The sequence below is a fragment of the Trichosurus vulpecula genome, chromosome X, assembly GCF_011100635.1.
Source record: "Trichosurus vulpecula isolate mTriVul1 chromosome X, mTriVul1.pri, whole genome shotgun sequence".
NCBI classification, from domain to species: Eukaryota; Metazoa; Chordata; class Mammalia; order Diprotodontia; family Phalangeridae; genus Trichosurus; species Trichosurus vulpecula.
Window position 1 is genome coordinate 30,473,708 of NC_050582.1, and position 25,582 is coordinate 30,499,289.

The 25,582-nt window shown below is 39.6% G+C and overlaps 1 protein-coding gene across 1 annotated transcript; it reads right to left on the reverse strand.

Moving 5' to 3' along the window:
- Positions 1-869: 869 nt before the first annotated feature.
- On the reverse strand, positions 870-25,582 carry TMEM185A (transmembrane protein 185A). Its single transcript, XM_036740339.1, has 7 exons — positions 25,304-25,582; positions 14,257-14,433; positions 12,552-12,759; positions 6,254-6,337; positions 4,354-4,530; positions 3,446-3,569; positions 870-1,846 (listed from the first exon to the last, which is right to left on the reverse strand). The coding sequence occupies exons 1-7, from the start codon at positions 25,339-25,341 to the stop codon at positions 1,602-1,604; spliced, it is 1,053 nt and encodes a 350-aa protein (XP_036596234.1). The 5' UTR covers positions 25,342-25,582; the 3' UTR covers positions 870-1,601.

Sequence of the window (25,582 nt, forward strand, 5' to 3'; positions counted from 1 at the left end):
TTATGACCATCACACAAAACAAGTTACACAATATGCACATGAAAAATGAGGAACCAGTTTATTGAACAGCTATGTAGAGGGAAAAAATAGTGAATTTTAGCTCAAGTTTTTACACATAAAACTGGAAAACCTATGTTCCCGCCCTCCCCCCCCCCAACAGAACATATCTGTCCCTAGGCCAGTGCAAAGATTTTAGTTATTTACATTAAACAGAATTCAGACAATTAAAAAAGTTGCCTATATTGTCAAATCAAACACCTTCAGAGCTATCCTGAGGAAAAGTGTCAAATAGTTCTTTTCATTTGTAGTCAAAAGGTTGTTATGCTGGAGGAATCTGACTTCTTACCTTTTCGGCACTGGGTTAATACTAATAAATGACTTTTCAATTCATTTGTAAAAGTATCTGAACTGGTGTAGCATTACTTATGGCCACTAAGTCATTTTGGACCTTAAAATAAACTGAATTATGATATATGTTTCCTCCTCCCAACTCCCACCTTAGTCAACTCTCGGTATCCCAATGATAATGAATGCTTTCTAGTATTGGTAAACTGTGATTTCAAGCCTTTTGGAAATGGACATACCAATTATTTCTTTCTAATTTTCAGTGTTCTAAGATCAGACCTGCTGCAGTTGTGGTGACTGAAAGTGGTAAATAACAGAGCTGTACAGATGTATTGCATCAACAAGACAGGAATGCCATATGCAAATGAAAGCTAAAACTGCCCATTTCCAATTGGAATTGGTACCTAAATCTGGTTACTGATAATGTGATATATCAAGCTGTGAAATTATCTTCACTGATTGATTAGTATAGACCTAAATATACAAAAATCGGAATTTCAAATCAATGCAATTTTCAGTCTCTGTGGTCATATCAACTACTTTAATAAGTTCCCATACCCAACAGACACACATTAATGTTTTTAAAAGACTTGAAAGGACTTCTCCATAATAGAACATATATTTTCATATATAGGCTTTTAAAAATACTTTAACATAATATAATTATACTGTACAGAACTAGAATTTTAACAGAATATATTACACATTGCTAAAACGTTCATATAAATACTATACAGGCATGGAGTCACTCCATTAGAAAGGTTCACCAGTTAGACCATTAAAGATGGTTATGAGCATGCCCAAAGAAAATCTTAACAGGAGCAACACTAAAAATAATGCATATGATGCTTTGAAACAAGTAGTGGAATAGAGAAATATTTACGCTGGTTGTAGATTATGCTTCACCATTGAGACTAGTACTACTTTTGAAAGGCATGGTAGCATTTAAAAAACAGCTAGGCAAGTACCCCATTGGTCAATCTTACGAAATCAATTTAACTTGCTGATAGAAACTTTTTAAGTATCAATCTTGAAAGCTTTTTCACACACAGACATATATTAAAATAACTGTCAATATCTACATATTACATACTGATGGTTCACTAGTGGCTGTGATATTTATTCAAAGCATGAGATGAAAAGATTTGACTCTTATTTCCAGTTCCAGTTTAGAATGTAGGCAAAGTAACGTAGAAGATATTTGTCTTGTGTATCTTTTATGCCATATACTGTCCATCCAATTCCTGAATTCCAACTTAATCCGGCATATCTATATTTAATTTTGGAGGTGGCAGGACATATTTTCCAGGACTCTGTGTAATAACTACTCTAGTCTTCTTTCGAAACATAGGAGCAATTTTTGGAGGTTCTGGGACTGGTGTTTCTTCAGTTTCCTCATTGTCTTCATGATGTAGATCATATGAAATATTTCCGTATTCTCTTAGAAAAGGGAAAATTTCAAGCAGAAACTGACAGAAGTCTTTACGAATTCCGAACCACCCTGAAAAGAAGAGTTCAATTCTTTAAAAAAAAATTAGGTTTTATGTCAAGTAAAATTCACTTTTTAAATAAGTTTATAGAGATGCAGTCTACTAAAAAGGTGTTTAGGCATTTTTTGGATTTTCTAATGGAAAATTAGAAATATAACCACAAGGATAAATAAAGGATTCATTTTGTCTCAAGACTGTAGAAATGTCTTCTTTCTACAAGTCCTCCTACTTACTCTTTATTCCTCCAAAGTGAGGATAAGATGCATTATTTGTTTCAAATGAATCAAAGGGTTTCTCCCAAATGAATTTTTAAAAAAACCTTTTCTTTTGACTTCGTTGTGATACAATAGGTACCACCCTCAAATAAAGCCACCCCCAGAGTATAGTCCCCCCCAAATTAAATAGAAACACCTCGCAAAGTAGCTGAGATGGAGAGCATGCCACTTGCTACTTTGAGGGTTTCCTCATGTGTCAAATTCCCAAGCATTTCTGTCTTATTTCACACCTGACCATACAAGGCATTTAAATATCCGAGACAGAAAGTAAAAACTCTTCCTATCTATCAGGGGCTCAGCCTTTTCGGTGTTGTGAGACCCCTCAGGAAGTCTGATGAAGCCTACAGACCTCTTCTTAGAATCATGTTTTTAAATGCATAAAATAAAACATGTAGAATTGCAAAGTAAACCAATTATATTGAAATATAATTATCAAAACATTTAGGATAAAATAAACCAGTTCATGGGTGCCAGAGTAAGAACCTCTGCTCTAAATAAACAACTTTAAACCTATAAAAAAAGATCCAGAGTTACTCTTAGGAGGTTCTGGAAACTGAGGAATAGTGATTCCTTGTCAGCTTAACCTTGGGTTCCTAGGTGGCTTCTAGTAGAATACCTGTGGCTGACTCAGACAATGGTGCTTCCTGGGATATGGGACTGTACACATTACCCTATAGATCTCAGCCATGCGCAATTTCCAGAACGGCATACAAAAATGGAAGGTAAGTCTTTTTTTTTAAGTTTCTTGACTTCACAGAAAATCCTGCTACTTCCTAACCACCAATAAGAACTTGCCTTGTCCTTGGATAGTTGAAATTCCATTTTTTTCCTCACAAGGTTATAGCCCTTTTAAAGATAGAGACAAGTTTTGTGATTGCATTGGTAGAGGAAACTTCCAAGTGAGGCTATTTCCTCTACTAATGTAGACTGGCATTTTCTATACAACTTCTAATATTAATGGAGTTACCTAGATCAGTGGTATCAAACTCAAATTAAGTGGGGGCCACTAATCCCTATGTAAGGATTCCTGCGGGTGTTTTATTGTATTTTTACTTATTTCATTCAGTATTTCCTAATGACATTTTGATCTGGTTCTGCTGCTGCACTTGGGAGTGTTGTGGGTGACATGTTTGACAACTCTGGCCCTACTCTATGTTACTCAGCCAGTATGTATTAAAGGTGGGACTTGAACCCAGGTCTTCTTGGCTTGAAGGCTGACTTTCTCTCCACTATGTCATGTTGCCACTCACCTTTTTAAATGGCACAGTTAAAGCTGTCATATAAAACAGCCAACTGAAATTTAAAACCCAAGATATTTCCAAGATATTGACTTACAGTGATTGCCTCCTTTCTGTCCAAATGTTGTTGCCATTAGAGTTATTAATGAAAGCCAAAGTGGAACAAATATAGGCACACATGAGAATGCATTATGGCCATCCAGTTTATGAACTAGCAGAATCTAAAAGAAAAAGTTTTCAACATAATCTGTTCAGAAATATTAAAAAAAGGCAGATGAAGTCAGAAGCAAGAGATCTGTTAAGCAATGTCAACTCTAGCACTATTAACAGTGGGTGGTGGGGAAGGGGACAATCAGAACCCTGTCTACCTTTAAGAAAAACCCACCTATTGGATTTTTCTATCTACCCACCTCTCGGCCGCCTACACAAAGCTAAAAATACTGTTTGTCAGAGTTATTTTTGTATTTCAACAATTGGTGACTTCATCAATGCACATGTTCAGTTAATCCACTGATGCGAATCCAAAGTCTCCGTAACTTAGTATGTTGCCATGAGTTGCTATGGCCTAAAACCATTTATCACTGGTTGGCCAACCATTTGGTGATAAGGCTTTCTGAACTCAGGTTGATCCTCAGATAACAGACTTACAATCTGGAGTTGGGCCAGTACTTAAAGCCTTTCCAGATCAGTAGAAGTTGCCAGAGCTTATACTCCACTAACTTAGGCTTTAAGATGGCAGTGTTAACCCTCCATACCACGGTTTGGCATGAGAGAAAGACTTCAATGGAAGTTACCAAATTTTAAATTTTAAATGCTAGCATTTTCCACAGAAACATATCCCTCTTGTTCTTGTAAGGGCATGATGCCTTTGCCATTAAGGCAAGAAAAAAGAACAATGCTTTCCCATTTTTATAGGCTGACATCAGAAAACAGAACATCTGACTTTCTGGATCACAACAGATCCCCAATAAACACTAGCACATAGCTGCTGTGAGGAATGATTACCTCAAATGTAAGCAGTGGAACAACGATTGTCATCCAGCTGATGGCCATTGTTATGTGAGTTCTCCTTTGTTCTGCAATCACATCCATAGAGCGTAAGAACAAGACAGACCAAACTATGTAATATAGCACGACCAGGCACAAGAAGGACATCAAAATCCACAGAGGAACACAAACAACCTGGAGAAAAAAGAAGAAAAGACCTCTTTATTGATTAAGGATTTTGTGGTAGGCCTTGGTAAAAGCTCACTATAAGGTTCAGGTTATCATTAGCAGAGTTTAAAAAATGATAATGTGCACTTACATCATGTTTTCTTTGTTCATACTGTTCTCACACACATCATTATTAAAACCTTGTCAGATAGGTACATGATCCCCTAAGTAGAAATAACTAGACTTCATCCTGATCTATACTCCTATAGGCCTCGTGTTCTTCAGCCTTTGTGTGTGAAATTCTTCTTCAGAATCTCCTACTGTTGCATGGGTTCTCAACCTGGGGTCTGGGAACTTTTAAAAATATTCTGGTTCTTTTGTAATCGTAGGCATATTTTACTTTATGCATCAAAAAATATTATTGTGTCCATAGCACAAAAGATGGTTAAAAAATCCTTCCGCATTAAACAAACTGTCTGAGAAGACACTGGAATGGACGTATTACCCCTTATGATGAATTCAGGATGAAGTGAGTCTGTCTTTAGACTATATTAAAAGTCCCTTGTTAACAAATGCTTAACCCAGCCTATAGCATGAAGAGCATCACAGCAGGGGTCCAGCATGAGATTAGCATTTGCCCTCAATGACTAGTCTTCCACTCTTGAGAGTTAATTTTGTTGCATAGTTTTAGCACTGCCTTCTCCAGGTATTTTGTTTATAGATGCCTTTATTGATTCCTTTCTTGTGTGGATTTTTAATAGGTATGATTAATATTTCCCCCTATTACTTGATCTTTCTTAGGATCACAGATATAGAACTGGAAGGAACTTCAGAAGCCATCTTGTTTACTCTGCCTCTACTCATTTTACAGCTGAGGAAACTGAGACCCAGGAAGCTTAAGTGATTTGCCCAAGATCACACAGGTAGCAATCAATCAATCGACATAATTTTTACTAAGCACTGGGCTAAGCAATGGGGATACATGGAAAGACAAAAACATGGTCCCTACCCTCAAGGAGTTTACATATTAATGGGTGAGACAACATATATAAGATATACACAGAGTAGAAGGAAGATAAAATGACCAGGACTGGCCAGTGCTTTCTCTGCCTAATTATATTTGAGAATGTTGTATAGTACTGTTTCATATGATTAGGATTTGAAAATCTACCCATCCACTTATAACTGAATTGTATTTTAGGGCTCTGCCTCTTACTACCAGTGTAACCTCAGGAAAGTCCCTTTCCTTCTCTGGGCCTCACTTTCTTCATTTGTAAAATGAAAAGGTTGGATTAGAATATTTCTAAGGTCTCTTCCAGCTCTAATAAATCTATGATCACAGAAAAATGAATAAATTGGAAACATGACCCTTCACACAATTAATTCTGAATCTTTAATCACTTTTTCTTGTTGGTGTCTAAGACTAGAAATTCTATGTTGTCATGGTTTCTGCATCAGTCATGACCCAACAGACCTCTAACCTTAATGCTGCTTTTATGCAAAGAGCACCTAGAAGTGAGCACCAGATATAAACCGGTGCTCAATAGTGGCTTCCAATGAGGGAATCAAAACCAAAGAACTTAAATGAAGCCTGGGAAACTCACCTTTACTCATGATAGTTGTGACTCATTTTTCCTTACTTGCTTCCTTCCTTTTGACTAAGTGAATAAGGAATCATAAGTAAACTTTATACCCATTAATTGAGGCAAGAGTTTAAAAAGCAGTTACAAAAAAGAGACAAGGTACATACTAGCCAGGGCCAATGGATGATCTTATCCAGTCTTAAGGCAATGAATATAAACTGAAGAATATTGACGGAGCACAGGATCTCTAACTAAGAACGGAGAAGAAAAATGTTATTTGACAACAAAGCTGGAAAATACTGCCATTTCTAAGTTAGCATACTACAAACTGTAATGACATATTACCTAAAGGGGTTCATAAATTCAGCCCAACAGTTAAATCCTGATTATCAGTGTTAATGGAGAGCAAGGATAGACAGCAACGAGATGGGGCTAATTGACACTCACTCACTCACTCATTCAGACACTGGCATTCTCCTCACTGCCCAGGTTGAAAGCAAGACAGGCAGCACAGCGGTGGTGTGCTGCAATAACTCCATCTGACACACAATTCTATCCTGCAAATTCCCTCCACTGCTTGGAATCTATTCTTCAGCCCTTCATTCCCTGGGCTGGGGGCTGTAGACTGCATGAATATGCCATGTCATTTCATTTAGTTGAAGGAAGGGAGTAAGTTGAGAGAATACAACTTCAGTAGATAGGTGGCAGAGACCAGTGTTCTCTGAGAAAAAATAGGCAGGAGGCGATCCCAGGACCTAGGCTACGAAGACACTCTGTCTGGAAAATCAAGTCATGATGACTATTAATCTTCTCTTCTAGGTCTCCTTGGACACAATACTATGATGAATAAAACCTGGCTTCAAGACTGCACATGTGATAGGGCTATAGGACAAAGATGCACATGTATGAGCATGAGTCTGCATGTAGGTCCCAGGATAAAGGGGGTGGGGGTGGGGGTGGTGCTCACTACAGTACATTTTTCAAATTTTGCTCTAATTATATTTTTCCTGAAGAAGAAACAATAAAAGGGGTATGGCAGTTACCTTCAAGAACATGCAGAATTGGAGAAGGAGGTAGATATTTCACATAACAAAGTATAATATGTAAAATATGTGTGACTCAAGAGCTCCATGTCTAATGTTGACAGATCTGGAGAAAGGCTTTCGGCACAGTGTGCACATCTTCAATGTGTAAATCTTCAATTTAAAGGGTGACATACACAAGAAATGAAAAAGAGGAGAAGGCATGGACGGGCTGTGCTCTCCACAACAGAGGGAGTACCCAAACTGATGAGGATTACAGGTCTAGTGAAAGATTTGTTTATTCAGGCTTTTTAAGTCAGCCATCTGGCAATCAAGAACAGAGGAGCTTCAAGTACAGATTGCATTTTGAAAAGGTTAACATAATGAAAGAGAGGCAGGATGGTATCATGGCTAGAGGGCTAGCCTTCAAGCTAGGAAGCCCTAGGTCCAAGTCGTATCTCTGACTCATGCTATGTCACCCCTTAGTGCTGTAGGCCAGGGCTTCTTAAACTTTTTACTACTCCTGACCACTTCAGAGCATCTTAAATTGTGGGTCTTGACCTCTAAGTTAAAGTAACAGAACAGCTGCCAATCAATCTGCATGGGTGGAAGGAATTTTCACATCAAGATTCACTCCTTTCCCACTTCTCCATCACCATGAAATCTCAGGTCCAGACCACTCCTTATCACTAACCCCCAAACAACCAAAAGCATAAACCATCTATGAGCTTAAAAGAAAATTACAATCAATGTAAGTGGCATTATGAAATTGCACATTCTCATACGAATACTTGGCAGTATTTTTGAGAGCACTTTTTTTTTAAAAGATAAATTTAGCCAATCTTCCTAACAGACAATATAGATTCTAAGCTAAATTATTATAAAGACAAAATAGTCAGTCAAAAACAGATACTTAGTATCTCAACTGTCTTCCATGTTTTTCTTTTTTCTAGCTTATCCATTCTCAACCAATCAACAAGCATTTATTAAGTGCCTACTATGTGCCAGGCTCTGTGTTACAAAAAAATGAAAAAAATCCCTATTTGCAATGAACTTAAATTTTAAAGAGGGACATAGCAAATACATATGTAAGCGTAGAAAGCATAAATACAAAGTGAATTCATACAAATATATATTAAGTAGTTAAAAACAACCAGTTTTAGAGGGAGGGCATGAGATCAGGAAAGGCTCCATGCGGATGATGCCCCAGTTTTGTCATAAAGGGAGAGAAACACTATGAGGTACAAGAAGGCAATGCATTCTAGGCATGAGGGATGTTCAGTGCGAAGGCATAGTGATGGGAAAAAGTATATCATGTATGGGAATCTGAAAGATGACCAGTTTAGCTGGAGGGAGGGGGAAGTATAATGTCAAATGAGGCAGCAGGAAGCCAGCGGAGTTGACTGAGTAGGGGAGAATCATACAGTCAGATCTGTTTTATGCTCAGGAAAATGACTTTGGCAGCAGTGCATAGGAAGCACTGCAGTGGAGGGCGAGTTGAGGCAAGGAGACAAATAAGGAGACCAATGCAGGGGACCAGATGAGGGGTGATAAGGCACTGAATTAAGTCTCTGTGAATGGAGAGAAGTGGCTGCCTCTGAGAGATGCTAAGAAAGATTCTGAAAGTTGACTGGACATGTACGGGAGTGAGGAGTCCAGGACAACAGTAAGTTTAGGAACCTGGACACTGGAAGGATTGTGGTCCCTTCCCTTAGGAAGATGGGGAGGGCTTAGGGGCAAAGATGATGAGTTCAGTTTTAGATGTGTTGAATTTAAGATAACCCCGGGACATCCAATTTGGAATTCCCCATAAAGTAATTGGCAAGGTAGGACTGAAGGTCAGGAGAGACAATGGCTAGATATACAGGTCTGAGAGCTGTTGATGTGATAGTTAAACCCATGACAGTGATGAGGTTACTGAGAGAGGATAAAAGGAAGAGAAAAGAGGGTCCAGGGTAGAAGTTTGGGGAACACCCCCACATGAATGGCATGATATGGATGATGAGCCAGCAAAGAACCCTCAGGAGGAACAGTCAGACAGGGAGGAGAAACAGAGAAAGTCACGTCATGAAAATCCAGAGGAGAGAGTATTCAGAAGGAGAGAGTGGTCAGCAGATAGGCTGAGAAGGAGGAGGGCTGAGAAGAAAAACCATCAAATTGCTATTCAAGAGATGAATGGTAACTTTGGAGAGAACCATTTCAGTTGAACGATGAGGTTGGCAGCCAGACTGAAAAAGGATGAGGAGTGAGTGGGAAGACAGGAAGTGGAAGTAGTAAATGTAGATAATTTTTTTCAAGGACTTTGGCTCAGAAAGGAGATGACAGCTTGAGGGGATGGTATGGTCAAGTAGGGTAATTTTAAGGATGGGGGAGGCTTGGGCATGTTTGAATGCAGTAAGGAAAGAACCAAGTGACAAGTAGAGGTTGAAGACTGGAGAGAGCGGGATGAGTGAGGATACAATCTGTAGGAGAAGATGGGAGGGGATGAGATCAAGTGCCCATATAGAAGTGGGTAGGCCTTGGGAAGGTTGGCCTTTGTTAGGGACTGGAGGAAAAGAGAGAGTTGGAGATGAAGAGAATGGAAGAAGAGGGAGCTGGTGTGGAGTGGTTTTAATTTTCTCAGTAAATTAAGAAGCAAGGTCCTCAGCTGAGAAAGAAAGTGGTGAGGAGTAGGCGTGAGGTGCTTGAGGAGGGAGGACAATAACTCTGGAATAACTCCTGTTGGGAGTGAGATAGAGAATCAATTATGTAGGAATGAAAAGGGCAGCCCTGCTATTATGAGGAGGATGGCTAACATGAACTGGTAATGGACCAAATCAGGATAGTTGTGAGATATTCTAGTTAGAATTCAGCAAGTTTAACTGAAGGCTTCTGCCTCTTAATCTTCTAGGACTCAACTCAAAAAAAGACTTTACCTGTACAGAGAAATGGAAGTATAAATGCTGCACTGCTAACGGTATGGTGTTTAGTCTCCTGTATCTTGTTAGGCTTATACATCAGGAAAAAGGGTTCATACGTAGTTGATTTGCTTATTTTTGGGGGGAGGTGATTAATCCAGGCCAGGGGTAGGGAACCTGCCTGGAGGCCACATGTGGCCACGTTCCCCATCCCTGGTCTAGGCTGTATCATGAAAGAAATGAATGCTGCCGTCCTAAGTAAAAGAGGCCTTAGCATGTGCTTCTCTAGTCTAGTGAGAACTCCTGTCAATGACAGAACAGTTGCTGCTACAATCAACTATCAGAAAACGAAACATGACAAAGTGGCGACAAAGGAACTGTAACAAGCACCTAGTCTCACCTCCACGTCTGGCTAGCAAGCCACACTCTCCTAATACGGTGACATTTCCTTTTTCAAAGCTCTATCCTAATATTCCAAATACTGCAATGACCAGCACAAAGGAGGCAAACACAGAAGCTAAGAGACAGGCAGGTTTTGCCATATTTTTCCTTCTAGTAGGGCTTCTAAGACTGTGGCTCTGAAAACGTTTTTCTCTAACTCTGCAGTTGGAAATAACTGTCCAATGTGCAACACTGTTAGCATTTGTATGTACATTTACTTTCTCAAAAACAACAACAAGAATTTCATTTTGAGGTCTGCAAATTATAGGCCAATGAGTTTAACCTCAATTTTTGGCAAAATTCTAAAACATATTATTCAAAAGGATGGTTAGGCAACATCTCAAAAAGGAAACAGCAATCACAAAGAGCCAAAAGGGCTTCAACAAGAACAGGTCATTCTGGAATAATATAATTTGCTCCTTTGAAAGCATTACTGGACTAGTAGATGATCAGGGAATGCTGTAGTTACAGTTTACTTAGATATAAGCAAAGTGTTTGACAAAGACTCATGCTTTTCTCATGGACAAGCTGAGGAAACGTGGGCTAGAAGATAGTATAATTGGTGGCTCTAGAACTTGGTGAATAGCCACATGGCAAGAATAGTCATTAAATGGTTCACTGTCAACTTGGCCTAGGGATCTGTGCTTGGCCCTGTGCTATTTATCATTTTTATCAATGACTTGGATAAAGGCTTATCTATAAATTCAAAAGGTATGCCATCTAATACAAAGTTAGATGGGATAATTAACACATGGGATGACAGCATCAGGATCCAAAAAGATCTCAGCAGGCTACACTATTTTGGCTAAATCTATTAAGTTGGCATTTATTAGAGACAAATGTAAAGCATCATGCTTCGGTTAAAAAAAATAACCCAACAACCTTACTAGTACAAAATAAGGGAGTTGTAAAAAGGCTTCTCTCTAGCTTTGAAAAAAAGGGGAAGAGGATTTATGGTCTAAAAGGAACTGACACGTGATATGCCAACCAAAAAAGCTCACCTAATCTTCGGAGGCATTGAAAAGCATGGTTGCCAGGAGTATGGAGCTAAACTTTATGCTATACTTTGCCCTGGTCAGACCATATCTAGAGTACTCTGTTCACTTCTGAGCTCCACATTTTAGGGAAAGACATTGCTAGAAGCTTGACAGCATCCAGAGATGGCAAGCAGGATAGAGAAAAGCCTTTAGCCCATGCCATCAGAGGACTGGATGAAGAGAATGAGGACGCTTAGCCTAGAGAAAAGGAGACAGGTGGGGGTAGGCGATGACATGACAGCTCTTTTCAAGTGCTTGAAGAACTGTTGCATACAAGAGGTACACTTGCTTGGCCTCAGAGCTAGGAGCAATGTGTAAACAGTAGAAATAGAAAAATTCTGGCTTGATGTAAGAAAAAAAATTTCTAACAATTACAGCTATCTTAAAAGTGGAACAGATGGCCTTAGAAGGTCATCAGAAGGTAGTGGGTTTCTCCTCATTAGAGGCTTTCAATAAACACTGGCCAGGTAGATTGTAGCAGGGCTTCCTATTACAGTACAGGTTAAATTCTCATGTGAAAGTTTTTCTCCATTGCTTTCAAACAGTGCCTATTGGAATTTCCTCTTGGGGCAGCTAGGTGGTGCAGTGGATAGAGCACCAACCCTGCAGTCAGGAAGACCTGAGTTTCAAATCTGATGTCAGACATATGTGACACTGTGTGACCCTGGGCAAGTCACTTAACCCCATTGCCCAGCAAAAAACAAAAACAAAACAAAAAAGAAATTTACTCTTTACATAGTCAAAAAGGAAGGTCAAAGGGACTAACAGAAACTTAGTCAATTTGATGAATATAAAATATTTTAAAATGCTAGAGGTAAAGGGTCAAATAACTTTAGATATAAAAATCGGTATAATTTTCTGATGGATCACTTTATTACTTTGTGTACATTTTTTAAATGTAAGAAAAGGATACTGTTATTGCCATCTTCTTGTATTTTTACACACACACACACACACACACATACACACACAAAACTACATTAAAATGACTGGAAGGAAATTCATGATAAAAATAAGTAACCAGAGGTTTTACTGTAAAACATCCACTTTTAGTTTATGAAATTTTACCTCAAGTGACCTGTCATGTCGGAATCCCCACACACAGGCTGCAACAGATACTGGGGAGACAAAGAACAGCGGCATGAAGACCAGAAGCCAAAAATGGCTTCCCCTCTCAATCCTGTCACAGACCAAAACCTCAAACATCAACAGGAGCAGGTGGATGCCCACGGCAATTAGCATGGCTTTGAACTCCACACAGGTTTCTCCTTCTGCTCTAAAAACGGTCATGAGGAAAGAAAAAAGAAAATACCAAATATCTCAGTTCAAATTTCTGTTAGAAATAAGCGTTCTAAGAGTAATTTAGAAACTTTGAGAGTCTTATTTGCAAAACAGTATCAAATATTTTATTCATGTAAAGGAAAGTAAGAAAGACTTAACAGAACTTAGTTTCTTAATTGGAATCTTAAAAATGTAAATGAACCACCCCACATGGAATCAAATGACAGCTCAGACAACCAAACTAGACTGTCCCACCTCATAACTTCATTATTTTATTTTTACTTTTTGGGGTCTGGGGCTGTGATTTTATTGGTGTGGGGATTTCATAGTGAAGAACTCCCTTTCCCAATGAAGAAGGTAAGAATACTCATAAGTAAAACACCACCAGATGCTTCCTTGTCCAGTGAAACTTGTGCTGGCAATAGCCACAGCAAATTAAAGATAGCATTACTATACCAAGTCTAAATGCTGACATTGGTCTTTTTGCATACAACTTTAAATTCAAGTGCATCTTTCTTTTCCAGGATTATTACCACAGCCTCATACCCTTTTATATATCTTAGGAACATAGAGCTGGAAGGACCCTAGAAGCCCAACTACCACAAGTGTTAGAGGGAGAAACTGAGGCCTGAAGAGGTTAAGTGACTTGCTCAGAGTCACGCAAGTGGCAGCACTTGTTGGCAGAGAAGGGATTCGAACCCAGTTCTCTGACTTTAAATCCAGCATTCTTTCCGCTATGCTAGTGAGTTTATCAGTAAATAAGAATCTCTGCAAATGAGTGTCTATTCTAATACAATTTAAAAGCCTCTAGTCTCTCCAGAAAAGCTGAGCAAGTCCCAGAGAAGGGGTGGAGAGAAGGGATAGCTGGGTAACTTACAAATGCTGCCCACTCCTGAATTGAGAACTGCTTAGAAAGTATTTTTTCTAAAACCTTAGAAGTCAAATAGCAAGTAAAATTAATTACTCTCACTTTACCAAAAAATAAACAAGGAAATGCAGAGGCAGTTCAGTGTAATGGAGCAACACTGGACTGAGAGGCAAGAGGCCTGGGTTTTAGCTCCGGCTCAGTCATTTCATCCCTCTAGGCCTCAGTTTTCTCACCTGCAAGATGGGAGGATTTAACTAGAAGATGTCTAAGATATATTTCAGCCGCAACATTCTATTACTCTACGATTCGAAAAATAGAAAAAAAAACACTCCAGGTTTATGCTCAGATGACTATCCCATTTTTTCCCCTCTACAAGTCACATGCTCTGTATCAAAAAGAGTATTTTTTTTTCAAATGCAGCTCAGTACCTTATGTGAAGAAAAAAGAACTCCCATAAAATTATGATATACTTTTATAGCACAACCTTGTCAATAACCATTATATTTACCTATACAAAAAAGGGTTTACAAATTTAAAAATCATACACATATCTATGACATGCAGTTATCTCTGCTAAACTCATCAGAACCTAATCACACATTCTCCCTGAGAAAGCAATCTTACCGATACTGGGGGTTACGTGCCCAGACTCCAGTTCCAACTGAGGCGCCAACAATGACCATTAATTTCCACAGCCATATTGGAGCAAAGACAGCCCAGTAACTCCACTGAATAATGCCATCTAGCCGAAGGGCCAGCAGCACGGAAAACAGCAGCAGGCAAGCATAAATGAGGAATTTACTAAACAAAAAAAAAAAAACAAAAGGAGAGAGAGAGAGAACAATTGAAAATAATTCCCTTTAGCAAAGCATTATTGGCATTTTGAAGGAGAAAACTTAGGTTCCTTGAAGCATAAAAATATTCTCTACCCGGGGCTGTGGAGATTGATTTTGCTTAACTTTCTTTTCTTTGTTAAAAGGAAAGACTCACTGGGAGTGGAAGGGGATGATGGACATATTCAGAAATGACCAGGATGTAAAAACAAAAAGCATCAATTAAACTCTGCTTAAAACTTCTGCAAAAGAAAAAAAATAATCAAAATTCATTTTCATAACCTAACATTAAACACGTACAAAATAATCACAACTCACCTGAGATAATTAAAACATGTCCCTCTTGATGTCTCAAAAATATTTATACAAAATTTTAATGAGGTATTTGAAGGGACATATGATTAGAATATAAATAAATCCCCCATATGAATCTTACAGGATCATTTAGTCATCCTGACTTTAATTACTTATAATCTAAATTTTTCACGACAAAAAGAATGACAAAAACAAAAAGAAAAAAAATCATATAATACTTTCAATTCTAAAAGGAGGTCTTACTAAGTCCTGGACCTATATGTGTAATCATAATGGTGATTTTCCCCAAGCATAAAAAAATCCTGCAGAATCAGATTCAGTTGGAGGCTACAGCACTTCCTATGATTTTTAAACCTAACGTTTGCCGATGAAATTGCTAAAAGGGGTTTAATTTCACCTTGCAAAAAAACTAACCTATGTCCTCCAGTGTCACCGAATGGTAGTGGTACTGATCTTTGGGCTTAACTCAGGAGTTCCAGGTTCAAATTCTAGGTCTGACACCTGCTGTTTATTTGTGTGACTTGGGACAAATCTATTCACCTTTCTAAGCTTGAGCTTCCTACTCTGTAAAAAGCTAATGTCTGCATTAACTTACTCATTGAGTTGATGTGGAGAAAGCCATTTGTAAAGCTTACAGGGCTATATAAATGTGTCTGCTTTGCAGAAACTTGGATGGAGCTCTCTGCTCAGGCCTCTACTTCCTAGCTCTTCCTCTTCACAAGTGAACAGAATGAAAAGAATAAAAAGAAGCAGAGGAAGAAACAGCTAGTAATCAGTAATACCTTTTGGGAAGCAAACAGAGCCTGGGTCAAAATATAAAAGCCCTTGTGCCTATTCTCCCTCCTGTCCTCCAGGGAAGAGTAGTCTTCTCACCCCCTCTACCCCCCCAAAAGAATACAATGAATGCTTCTTTTCCCCCTTGCATTCTGTAAACTAATACATTTTGTTTTAATACAGTTGATAGACATAGACAAACCAGCATACTTACTGTCTGCAACGTATATCCCTATGTGCCATACTCTGCCTTCCTCAGACTTCCTTGATGACAGAAGAAAGCTGAGTGGGCTTCCCATCTCTCTCTGACACTTCCTGGCTGTATGACCGTGGGGAAGTCCTGACACCAATTCCTCGGTGTTTTAGCCAACTCTCTAAAACTCTTAGAGGCAGAGAAGGTGTAGTTGATGCATACATTAGTATCTACTTGCTTCACTCTACATCTTTGCCTACAATTTTTTCCTCATATTTCTTCATACTCTTTGTTCCTTGTTGAGGTGCTGACAATTTACATACAACAATAAATTTATACATCATCTCTAGATACTAGATTGTTCTTAGGAACCTCCTAAGCTTGATAATACAGTTTCAATGACAAATTGTCTCATTTAGAAGAACATCTTTATCCTTGACATGAAGCAGAACCTTGTGAACAGTAAACAAAATCTCTGAATAGAAATTTCAGCTAGTTTAATTCCAGATGCAAAAGTGTATTATATACTAATAAGGATGTATATTAAACCATTAGTGTCAAACTCAAATAGAAACAGATCCCTGTGGGAGCCATATTGATTTAGAAAACCCAAAATTAATATTATCTGTGTTATTGCATTTTTATTTACTTCGTTAAAACTTTCCCAATGATAGCTTTATCTGGTTCAGCAGGTTCTTAGTGAGGATGACACCTCGGTGTTAAACCATACCATAAAAACAAAATTAATGTGGTTCATAAAATGCCTAGAACATGAGAGCTGACAGAATTAAAAGACTATCTGTATGACTGAATTAAATATTGGGAAATACAATTACAAACATTATTAACAAAAGGGAAATGTTGTTACCCATATTTTATACTCGGAGTATAAATACCCAAGACTGAGTAACAAATGGCCCAGATTAAGGAGCACATACTCTGAATTACCATTTGGAGAACATTTGGTTCTGGAATTTAACTCAAGGTTTTGATTTGATGAATATTTCCTAAGTCCTAATGTCCCTGTATTGCCACTCTACCTGTGATCACTTAGGGCAAACGAAAATGCCAAGCTCTCAGACTAGGAAACCTAACTCAGGGAATTTTGAAGTATTCCTAAAATGCTTCCTTCATCTCTTTGACCCTGCCAGCCCTGCACTCACTTTTCAAGAGCACAGGTATGCTTATATTCAAGAAAAATATAAATACTCTGCTCAGGCTTAACAGTCAAAGACTGACTGTCAAACTACTTGGCTCCTCTATGGTTTTCTACCCAGGCTTGGGGTTATTCCCAAAGAAGATTTTCAAAAAGGCAATGGCAGCATCATTGAACTAAGTTGTATACCCAATGTCCCAACGGGACTTCTTTAAGGGCCAACAGTCATTTGGATTTATGTACTTTCATCTGTGTGTGGTTTTTTGCCTGCAGAGTCTAGGTTCCAATCAAAGCACCTCCTTAAACGAAAGTTCCTTATGACATAATGTGGTTACTTGCTTCTGGGTTAATTTCTAAAAGTGATCAGGTTGACCGCAGTGAAATATCACTAAGGTTGTTATAGGGAAGACTCGACTTTTTATAGACAGTTTGAGATAAGAGATTTAAAAAATAGGATAGGGAAGGAGTGATCCCTTAACCAAATGAACAGCTGGCTAAGAAGATGGTATCTGAGAACAGGAGTTGGATTTCTGAATCACAGCTTAAAATATAGCAGTAATGGGCTCCTGGCCAGGGAGATTTTAGGGCTGGTCAGAATCTACTTGCTGAGAGTCTTGCAAATCTAATTAGAAGAATTTTAAATTGAAAAGGAAGGGGGATGAAGAAAACTGCCTCCAGATCTACATCAAACTAGATACCATAAAGGGTAGCTGCAAGGTGGCAGGAATAACAATAGATGCCTAGCAATTCAGAAGACAAAATCCAATAAAATTGCCAGCAAGATAAAAACCCTGGCCTCAAATGTCTGCACATAAATACCCAAACCAAGCCAAACTACAGATCTGAGTGCAATGAGGCAAATGTGCAATCACTACAGTGTGGCTCTGGAAGGACACACCTTCATCAAAAGAAACACCCATTGACCCTGGGCCTGATCTATGAGGCCAAGTACAAGTCAGATCTCTCTTTCACATGACAGCCCCTCAGATATTTGTATAACACCTCAAGAGTTTCTTAATACTTCAAATATTAGGTTTTTGATGATAGATTTTTGTTGTTGTTCAGTTATTTTTTTCAGTCGTGTCTAACTCTCTGTGACCCCATTTGGGATTTTCTTGGCAAAGATACTGTAGTAGTTTGCCATTTCCTTCTCCAGCTCATTTTACAGATGAGGAAACTGAGGCAAACAGGGTGAAATGACTTGCCCAGGGTTTCACAGTTAGTAAATGTCTGAGGTCAGATTTGAAGAATAATCTTCATAACTCAAGGCCTAGAGCTCTATCTATTGCACCATGTAGCTGCCCCACTGATGACAGACAGCATATATGATTTTATTTCTTGGTATGTATATTTTTCATGTAATATTCACAAAGTAAAATTAGGGGGTGGCCTTATTTACCAAGGCTAAGACTTCTACCTGCTCAAGTGATCCCATTCCATCCCACCTCCTCTACCAGATAACCCTGTGTCATCCCCACTCTATCACTTATTTTCAATCTCTCCCTTTCTATTGGCTCTTTCTCTACTGCCTATATACATACCTCATCCTCAACAAATCCTTACTTGATCCTTCCATCCCTGATAAACTGTCTTTTCTACCCTCTGTGGCTAAGCTCCTCAAAAAAGACCTCCTATAATAGGTACCTCCACTTTCTCTCCTTTCATTTGCTTACCTTTCTATAGTCTGGCTCCCAACCTTATCATTCCACTGAAACTGCTTTCTGCAAAGTTACCAATGATTTCGTAATTCACCAAATCCAATGGCCTTTTCTCAGTTCTTATTTTCCTCGACCTCTCTTCAGCCTTTGACACTGTTGATCATTCTCTCCTCCATGATACTCTCTTCTCTCTAGGTTATCAGGACAACCCCCCCCGGTTCTCCTCCTACCTCTCTGACCACTGTTTCTCAGTCTCTTTGCTGGATCCTCATCCACATACATGTTCTAACCATAGGTGTCCCTCAGGATTTTGTCCTGGGTCCTCTTCTCTTTCTCTCTATTGTTTCACTTGGTAATTTCACAACCCCCATAGATTTAATTATCATCTCTATGCTGATGATTCTCAAATCTACCTATTTTGCCCCCACCTCTCTGCTGACTTCCAATCCTGCATGTCCAACTGTCTTTCAGACATCTTGAAGTGGATGTTGAATAGACATCTTAAACTCGACCTGTCTGAAACTGAATTCATTATCTTTCTCCCTAAGCCCTTCCCACCTGCTACCTTTCCTACTACTGTAGAAGGCAACACCATCCTTCCAGTTCTCCAGGCTCAGAACCTGGGTGTCATCTTCCATTCCTCACTATCTCTCCCCTTTCCCCTACCCCCACATCCAATCTGTTGCCAAAGCCTGTCAATTCCATCTCTCAGATATGCCCCCTTCTCTCCCAATACTGCTAGCACCCTGAGGCAGGCCTCTATTTAGCCACCAAAGTGATTTTCCTAAAGCACAGATCCAATCACGTCACCCTATTCAATAAACCCTTAATGGCTCTTATTGCCTCCAAGAACAAATACAAAATCCTCTGTATAGAGTTCTGAGTCCTTCATAACCTAGCCCCCTCCTACCTTTGCAGTCTTTCTTACATCTTACTCTCTGCCATAAATTCTTGCTTCCAGTGATACAGTCCTGCTGGCTGTTCCATGACTAAGGCACTCCACCTCTCAATGTCCCAGCATTGTTCTCCATCCTCATCTTACCTACTGCCTTCCCTGGTTTTCTTCAACTACCAATAAAAATCTCAGCTTCTCCAGGAAGCCTTTCCCAACCTCTATTAATTCTAGTGTTTTCCTGCTGTTAATTATTTCCCATTTATCCTGGCTATAACTTGTTTATTCATATTTATTTACTTGTTATCTCCCTCATTAGATTGTGAGCTCCTTAGGGCAAGGACTATCTTTTGTATGTTTTTATATCCCCAACATTTAGTACAGTGCCTGGAACATAGTAGGTGCTAATGTTTACAGACTGAATGACTAAGAACTATAGAGCTGGAGAAAGAAATACTATATTCAGCCAGTGCAGTTGATGCTCAAGAAGTTGATGATAGAGGCCCATTTATTCAATATACTGTATATTACAATTCCTCCAAATTAATTTTCCTGAGTGAGCAAATCATTGCTTATCCACATAGGTTCAAGATATAATTAAAACTTTTAAGATGTAGAACATGAAACCAACTTGGTTTCCTCTAGATTCTTTCACTCTCATCTACTCCTAATGCTAGGGATAGGGAAGGGGTTGGGGGGCAGGCTTGGCAGTGAGGTGCAGTGAAAAGAATGCTGAATTTCAAGGGTGAGAACCGGAGTTCAAATCTCAGCTCTGTCACTTACTACCTTGGGCAAGTTACTTCATCTCTATGGGCATCAGTTGGTTCAGCTACAAAATGAGGAGGGTAGAATAGATCCAATGCTTTATGACTCAATCTTCTCGACAGTTTTTTTACAAACAGTCACAGAAAAATAGTTAAATTTATAGTCGTTTAATTTTAGTTACATCATTTAAAAATCATCCATTATAAATACAAATATTTTGATGACACCTATTAAAGTTCAACCATCATCCTCTGCTATTCATTTATACTCACATGGCTTTATTGATGTGGCTTTAAAAGATGTAACATACTGAATCTTTAAAAGGACTAGTCCTCTCCTCTCCTTTCCTCTCTTCTTACCTAGGCTCCTTCCCCCTCAGCTTCATTTAACAATCCATGCTGGAACAATGCTGACCCCAGACTCTAATTGGCAAAAAAAAAGGATGCCATGATTGCAGTTCTATCTTAGAGTCTACTACATGCTTCAGAAGTCCCAAAGATGGCTCTTAGGCCACAGATACTGGGCAGCTTTTTTTATTCCCTGCAGTATCTCTGAAGCAGTAAGGAATCTGCAGCTTTCATGATTCTAGGAAAGGATTAAAGTAGTCACACTGATGCTCTGGATACACGTAAACCAGCAGCTCCTCTGAATTGAGGTTTAGAAATCCCATGACTAGGGTGCCCCAGTCATTAGAAAGCCTCATTCATACAGGTAATGACTGTTGATGAAGCAAACACATCTGATTCAGCAAGTCTTAACTTGCTGTGAAACTAGAGAGTAATTGTGAAAAGAATTTCACGATTCTGGAAATAGGCTCACAGCTGTTACCTGGTAACCCAGCATCAGCCCTAACCTGAAAAAAACATCCAGATCACTTCAACTCCCATAGCATGAGGGAAAAGAAAGCTACCTCAGCTTCAGAGGGCCAGAATGATCTGAAACCACTGTTGAGTTTAGGAACCTGCCACAGCTTTGGGTCTCTTTCATGTAATGTAATGACAATTTATTTCTGATGGGGGTGGGGGGTAGGCATAGGATACCCATGCTTCAGGACTCCATGGAAGTAGTAGTTGAAAATTACAACATGGGGTTTCCCCTAAAGGCTCCTAGATTGTAGGATTCTGTAGGGAGTATGAGACTACCACTGCTTCTTAGTATCTTGGAGCCAGGGAGGAGCCTTATTGATCCAGACATTCCTAACCTTTTCTGGAGTCATGGATCCCTTGGGCCTAGACTTGTGAAATTTGTATTCAGTCAAAAGGCAGAACCTGAGGACCTAGAGGGCCACATGTGGCCTCTAGGCCGGCTGCAGGTTTCCCACCCCCCGCCTTGGGCCATCAGTCTGGTGAAACCTATGGACCCCTTCTCAGAATGTTTTAAAATGCATAAAATAAAATAAAATACCTGCATTTACAAAGGAAACCAACAATACAGAAATACAGTTTATACACACACACACACACACATACATTTTAAAGTACATGGAATCCAGGTTAAGAATCCCTGATCTAATCAAATGTTGTTGTTTTACAATCAAAGTCCAAAGAGTGACTCAATTATTATCAATGGCAAATTTCGCAGAACCAGAGCTGGGTAGTCTTTCTTTTTTTATGTAAACAGTATTTTATTTTTTCCAATTACACATAAAGACAATTTTCAATATCTATTTTTATGAGATTTTGAGTTCTAAATTTTTTTCCCTCTGTTTCTCCCTTCCCCCCTCCCCAAGAAGGCAAGCAATGTGATATCCCAGTATTCTTCCTATTATATGTATAGTACCTTTTAAAAACTGAGCACTATAAGGCAGGGACCCACACTCACTACAACAGGTTCTCTCCCCAATTCAACATTGGACAGGAAGTCACCTGAAGGCAAGGGCACAGAAAGTGTGTGGTTTTTCATCTTTCTATACCTAGCACAATACCCACCAGCTGGCAGTGGGAAACTCCAATCAAGGCAGACATGAACAGGATTCCTGGGGAACTGTCTGAGGTCAAGGAAATTGCCCAAGGTGGTACTGAACTGAGGTCTTCCTAACTCAAAGCACAGAATTTATTCACTGTACCAGGTTACTGCTATGCCTGAACTAGAGTCTAATGTTGTTGAATTGGTGTTGAATAGCACCAAGTATGTCTGAAGGGCCCCTCAAAACATATAAAGAGGAAAAGATGCCACAAAGGCAAATCTATTGTGCAAAACACACCAAATTCTTCAACAGTGCCAACTATAGCCTTTCTATGCCTTCTAATCCCACTAAACTGATGTAAAATTGATTTGTTAACATTACCAATCAACAGTCTTTAGTTTGAAGAGAAAAAAAAATACACTTCTTGGAATCTTTCTACAACCCAGTTCATTCTTAATGACTTCAAAGTGTGCCAATACAAAAATAGAATACAAAATATAGTTAAACTACAATACAAAAGACAGTTTAACTTTTCAAGTATATGTAGCTTGAGTAGAATTAAAATAATAAGTTGATGATTGTCAAATACGGCATATGAAATTTTCTTATACTAATCTCAGAAGAAACTCAACATACCAAAAATGTTTAAAAAACAAAACCAAAAAAACTCCTGCTAATGTTTTCGTAGCTGCAATAGCAAAGTTCTCCTTGCCAACACCCTTAGTCAAAGGGTCATAGATTAGGAGTTGGAAGAGACCTTGGAGATCATCTAGATCGCAGGTCACACAGAGTCAAAGATCTGAACCCAGGTCATCTGACTCCAAATCCAGTTATGCCATAGCAATTACTTCTGATTCCTTTTGAATTCTGAATTGCTGGATTATTATCCAACAGATTTGGAACACTTTTCGGCAGGAAAGTGCTGTACCATCACTGTCACATTTCTGGTGAGAGATCCAACTCCCTCCACCACTAAGACAAATAGAGGAGTGGCCCCAGGCCACAGAGCAGGTTCCTATGATCATAGCTCTAGATCACAATGGGCCCCAGGAGCTTATCTATCTAGTCCAAGTCCCTCATTTTACTGATAAGGAAGGAAACAGAGGTCCAGGGAGATTAAATGATTTGCCCAAGATAACAGAGGATTTGAATTTAGATCCTCAACTCCAGAACTAGTGTTTTTTCACTGTACCACAAGTTCAGTTTTTAATTAGTTTTCTCATTCTTCACACTAAAAAAACTCAGTTTTTGGCACTTCATTTCTAATTCCACCCCCTTCAAATCATTCTTTATATTGCCAAAAGTCTTATGTTTGTCTGCATACAGCTCATTATGCCACTCCTCAAACATCCTGAGTGGTTTTCTACTGCCTACCAAATCAGGGTCAAACTCCTCTTTCTGGCATCCATGGGCCCCCAGAATCCTATGTCATGCAACTTCATTTTACTTCTCTTCAGGCATCGTATGCAATCCTCAAGGAAACTGGGTTATTCCCTCTATTCTCCTTCAAACTCCTAACTCAACCTGTATCTCTTCCTCATCTACACCTCTGCTCAAAGGATTTCCTAGGTCTGGAGATCCACCCTGCCGTAACCGTTCTTATTTTAAATTTCTACTCCCATCCTTTAAAGCCCACCTCAAACATCATCTTCTCCAAGAAGTCCTTCCCGATCCCCATTATTTTGGAATTCTCTAATGCACTTAGCATGTAATATATATTTTCATCTCAGTTGTACACCCTGCCCACCACCTTTGCCCCCATATAGCATTTTGGTAGATCCACTTAGACAGAACCTATGTTTTATTTAGACTTTGTATACTCTTCTCCTCCCCCTTAGCACAATGCTCTGCAAACAGCAGGCACTTAACATGTCTGGTGAATGAATGAATGAATGAATGGGGATCAACCATTAGCTCTTAGTGGTATCTGTAGTAGTGGAAAACTCATTTCTGAAGCACTGAAAAAGTTCTCCATTCTCCATACAACATACCTATGAGGCTAACCATAATGCAGCCTATTTCTATCACACACACTCACATTCACACTAACACACACAATCCACTACAATCTAAGCCATATGCCTCTATATTAGAAAACTTTCAGTGACCTTTTTCCTGTGTCAGGACTTTTGCCTAGGATATGGAGTGTAGGTTCCAAAGAGGCATTGCTGTATACAGGAAGACACTATAGCCTGGTTCAACACTGATTTGATAAGGAAAATAATGATTTCCCTGCCTCTGTTTTTCCATCTGTAAAATAAGGAACCTAATTCTTGCTTCAGTCAGTCAACAAGCATTGATTAAGCCCATGCAATGTGCCAGGTATTGTGCTAAGCTATGGGATACAAAAAAGGGCAAAATTACAGCCTGCTTTCAAAGAGCTCACAGTTTAATGAGGGAGACAAGGTTCAAACAACCCTATACATATGTAAAACAGTGTAAATGGGAAGGAAGTAAGCGCAGAGGGAAGGCTCTAGCAGTACCTACCAAGCTGTACAGTGAAGTAAGAAGGTGTAAAATTCTAAGTTTCTCATTAAAAGATGCTATGTAAGGCAAGTACAAGTATATCTTGCCATCAACTGTAAGCTGGGTTCCAGATAGAAATTCAGCAGAATAAACAAATAAATGAAAAATTAAGAGAGGTCAAAGTGTAAGGTTGAAAAATGAAGGAAAACCTTAGGGGGTTTAGAGTAGTAGGGCCAGAGAGCAGGGTAGTAACACAAGGATGAGAGAAATGAAAGAGGTTTGATGCTGAGCCCTGGAGGGCAGAGGGGGTGGGAGAAAGAACAAGGGAACGAGAAGGAAGTGGTGAAAACAATGAAGGGAAGGGGGGGGGGGGGAAGGCGTGGAAGCAGTCGGTTGGCGAGTGTGTGAGTGTGTGTGTGTGTGTGTGTGTGTGCAAACTGACAAATAACTTGAAAGCAGACATTCAACGTTTGGCCTAGGAGGGGTGAGGGGAATTGATGGTAATGTCAGGGGAGAAGAATGAAGGAGAACAAGGGTCGTTTCCAGGAAAGGACCTTTAAATAGGAAAAGAGAAAGCAGAGGGGCCCACAGATCGAGCCTCAGGATCTTTCCTGGTCCCCCGAAGCTGTCCTCGCTGCTTCCCCCCACCTCCTGCTTCTTCCCTCCCGGTGTCTCTGGCCCTTCACTTCCCGGGGGGCGCTGCGAGGCCTCACCTTGGGTTAAAGTCCTGGAAGAGGCCCCTCAGGTTCATGGCGAAGAACTCCGCTGCTTATTCCTCTCCTTCCTCCCCGACACCGCTCTAGTCGCGCGTCACAACGGATTCATGGTGTTACCCGTCCCGCCGTTGCTTCGGGTCCCTGTCTTTCCTCTTTCGCCTTAGCCTCCTCCTCCTCCTCCCCCTTCTCCTCCTCCCGAGGCCCTAGAGGCCGCCTCCTCTCCCCCCCCCCCTCCACCTTCAACTCCTCCCTAACCGGCTTCCGTAAAGAGACTGA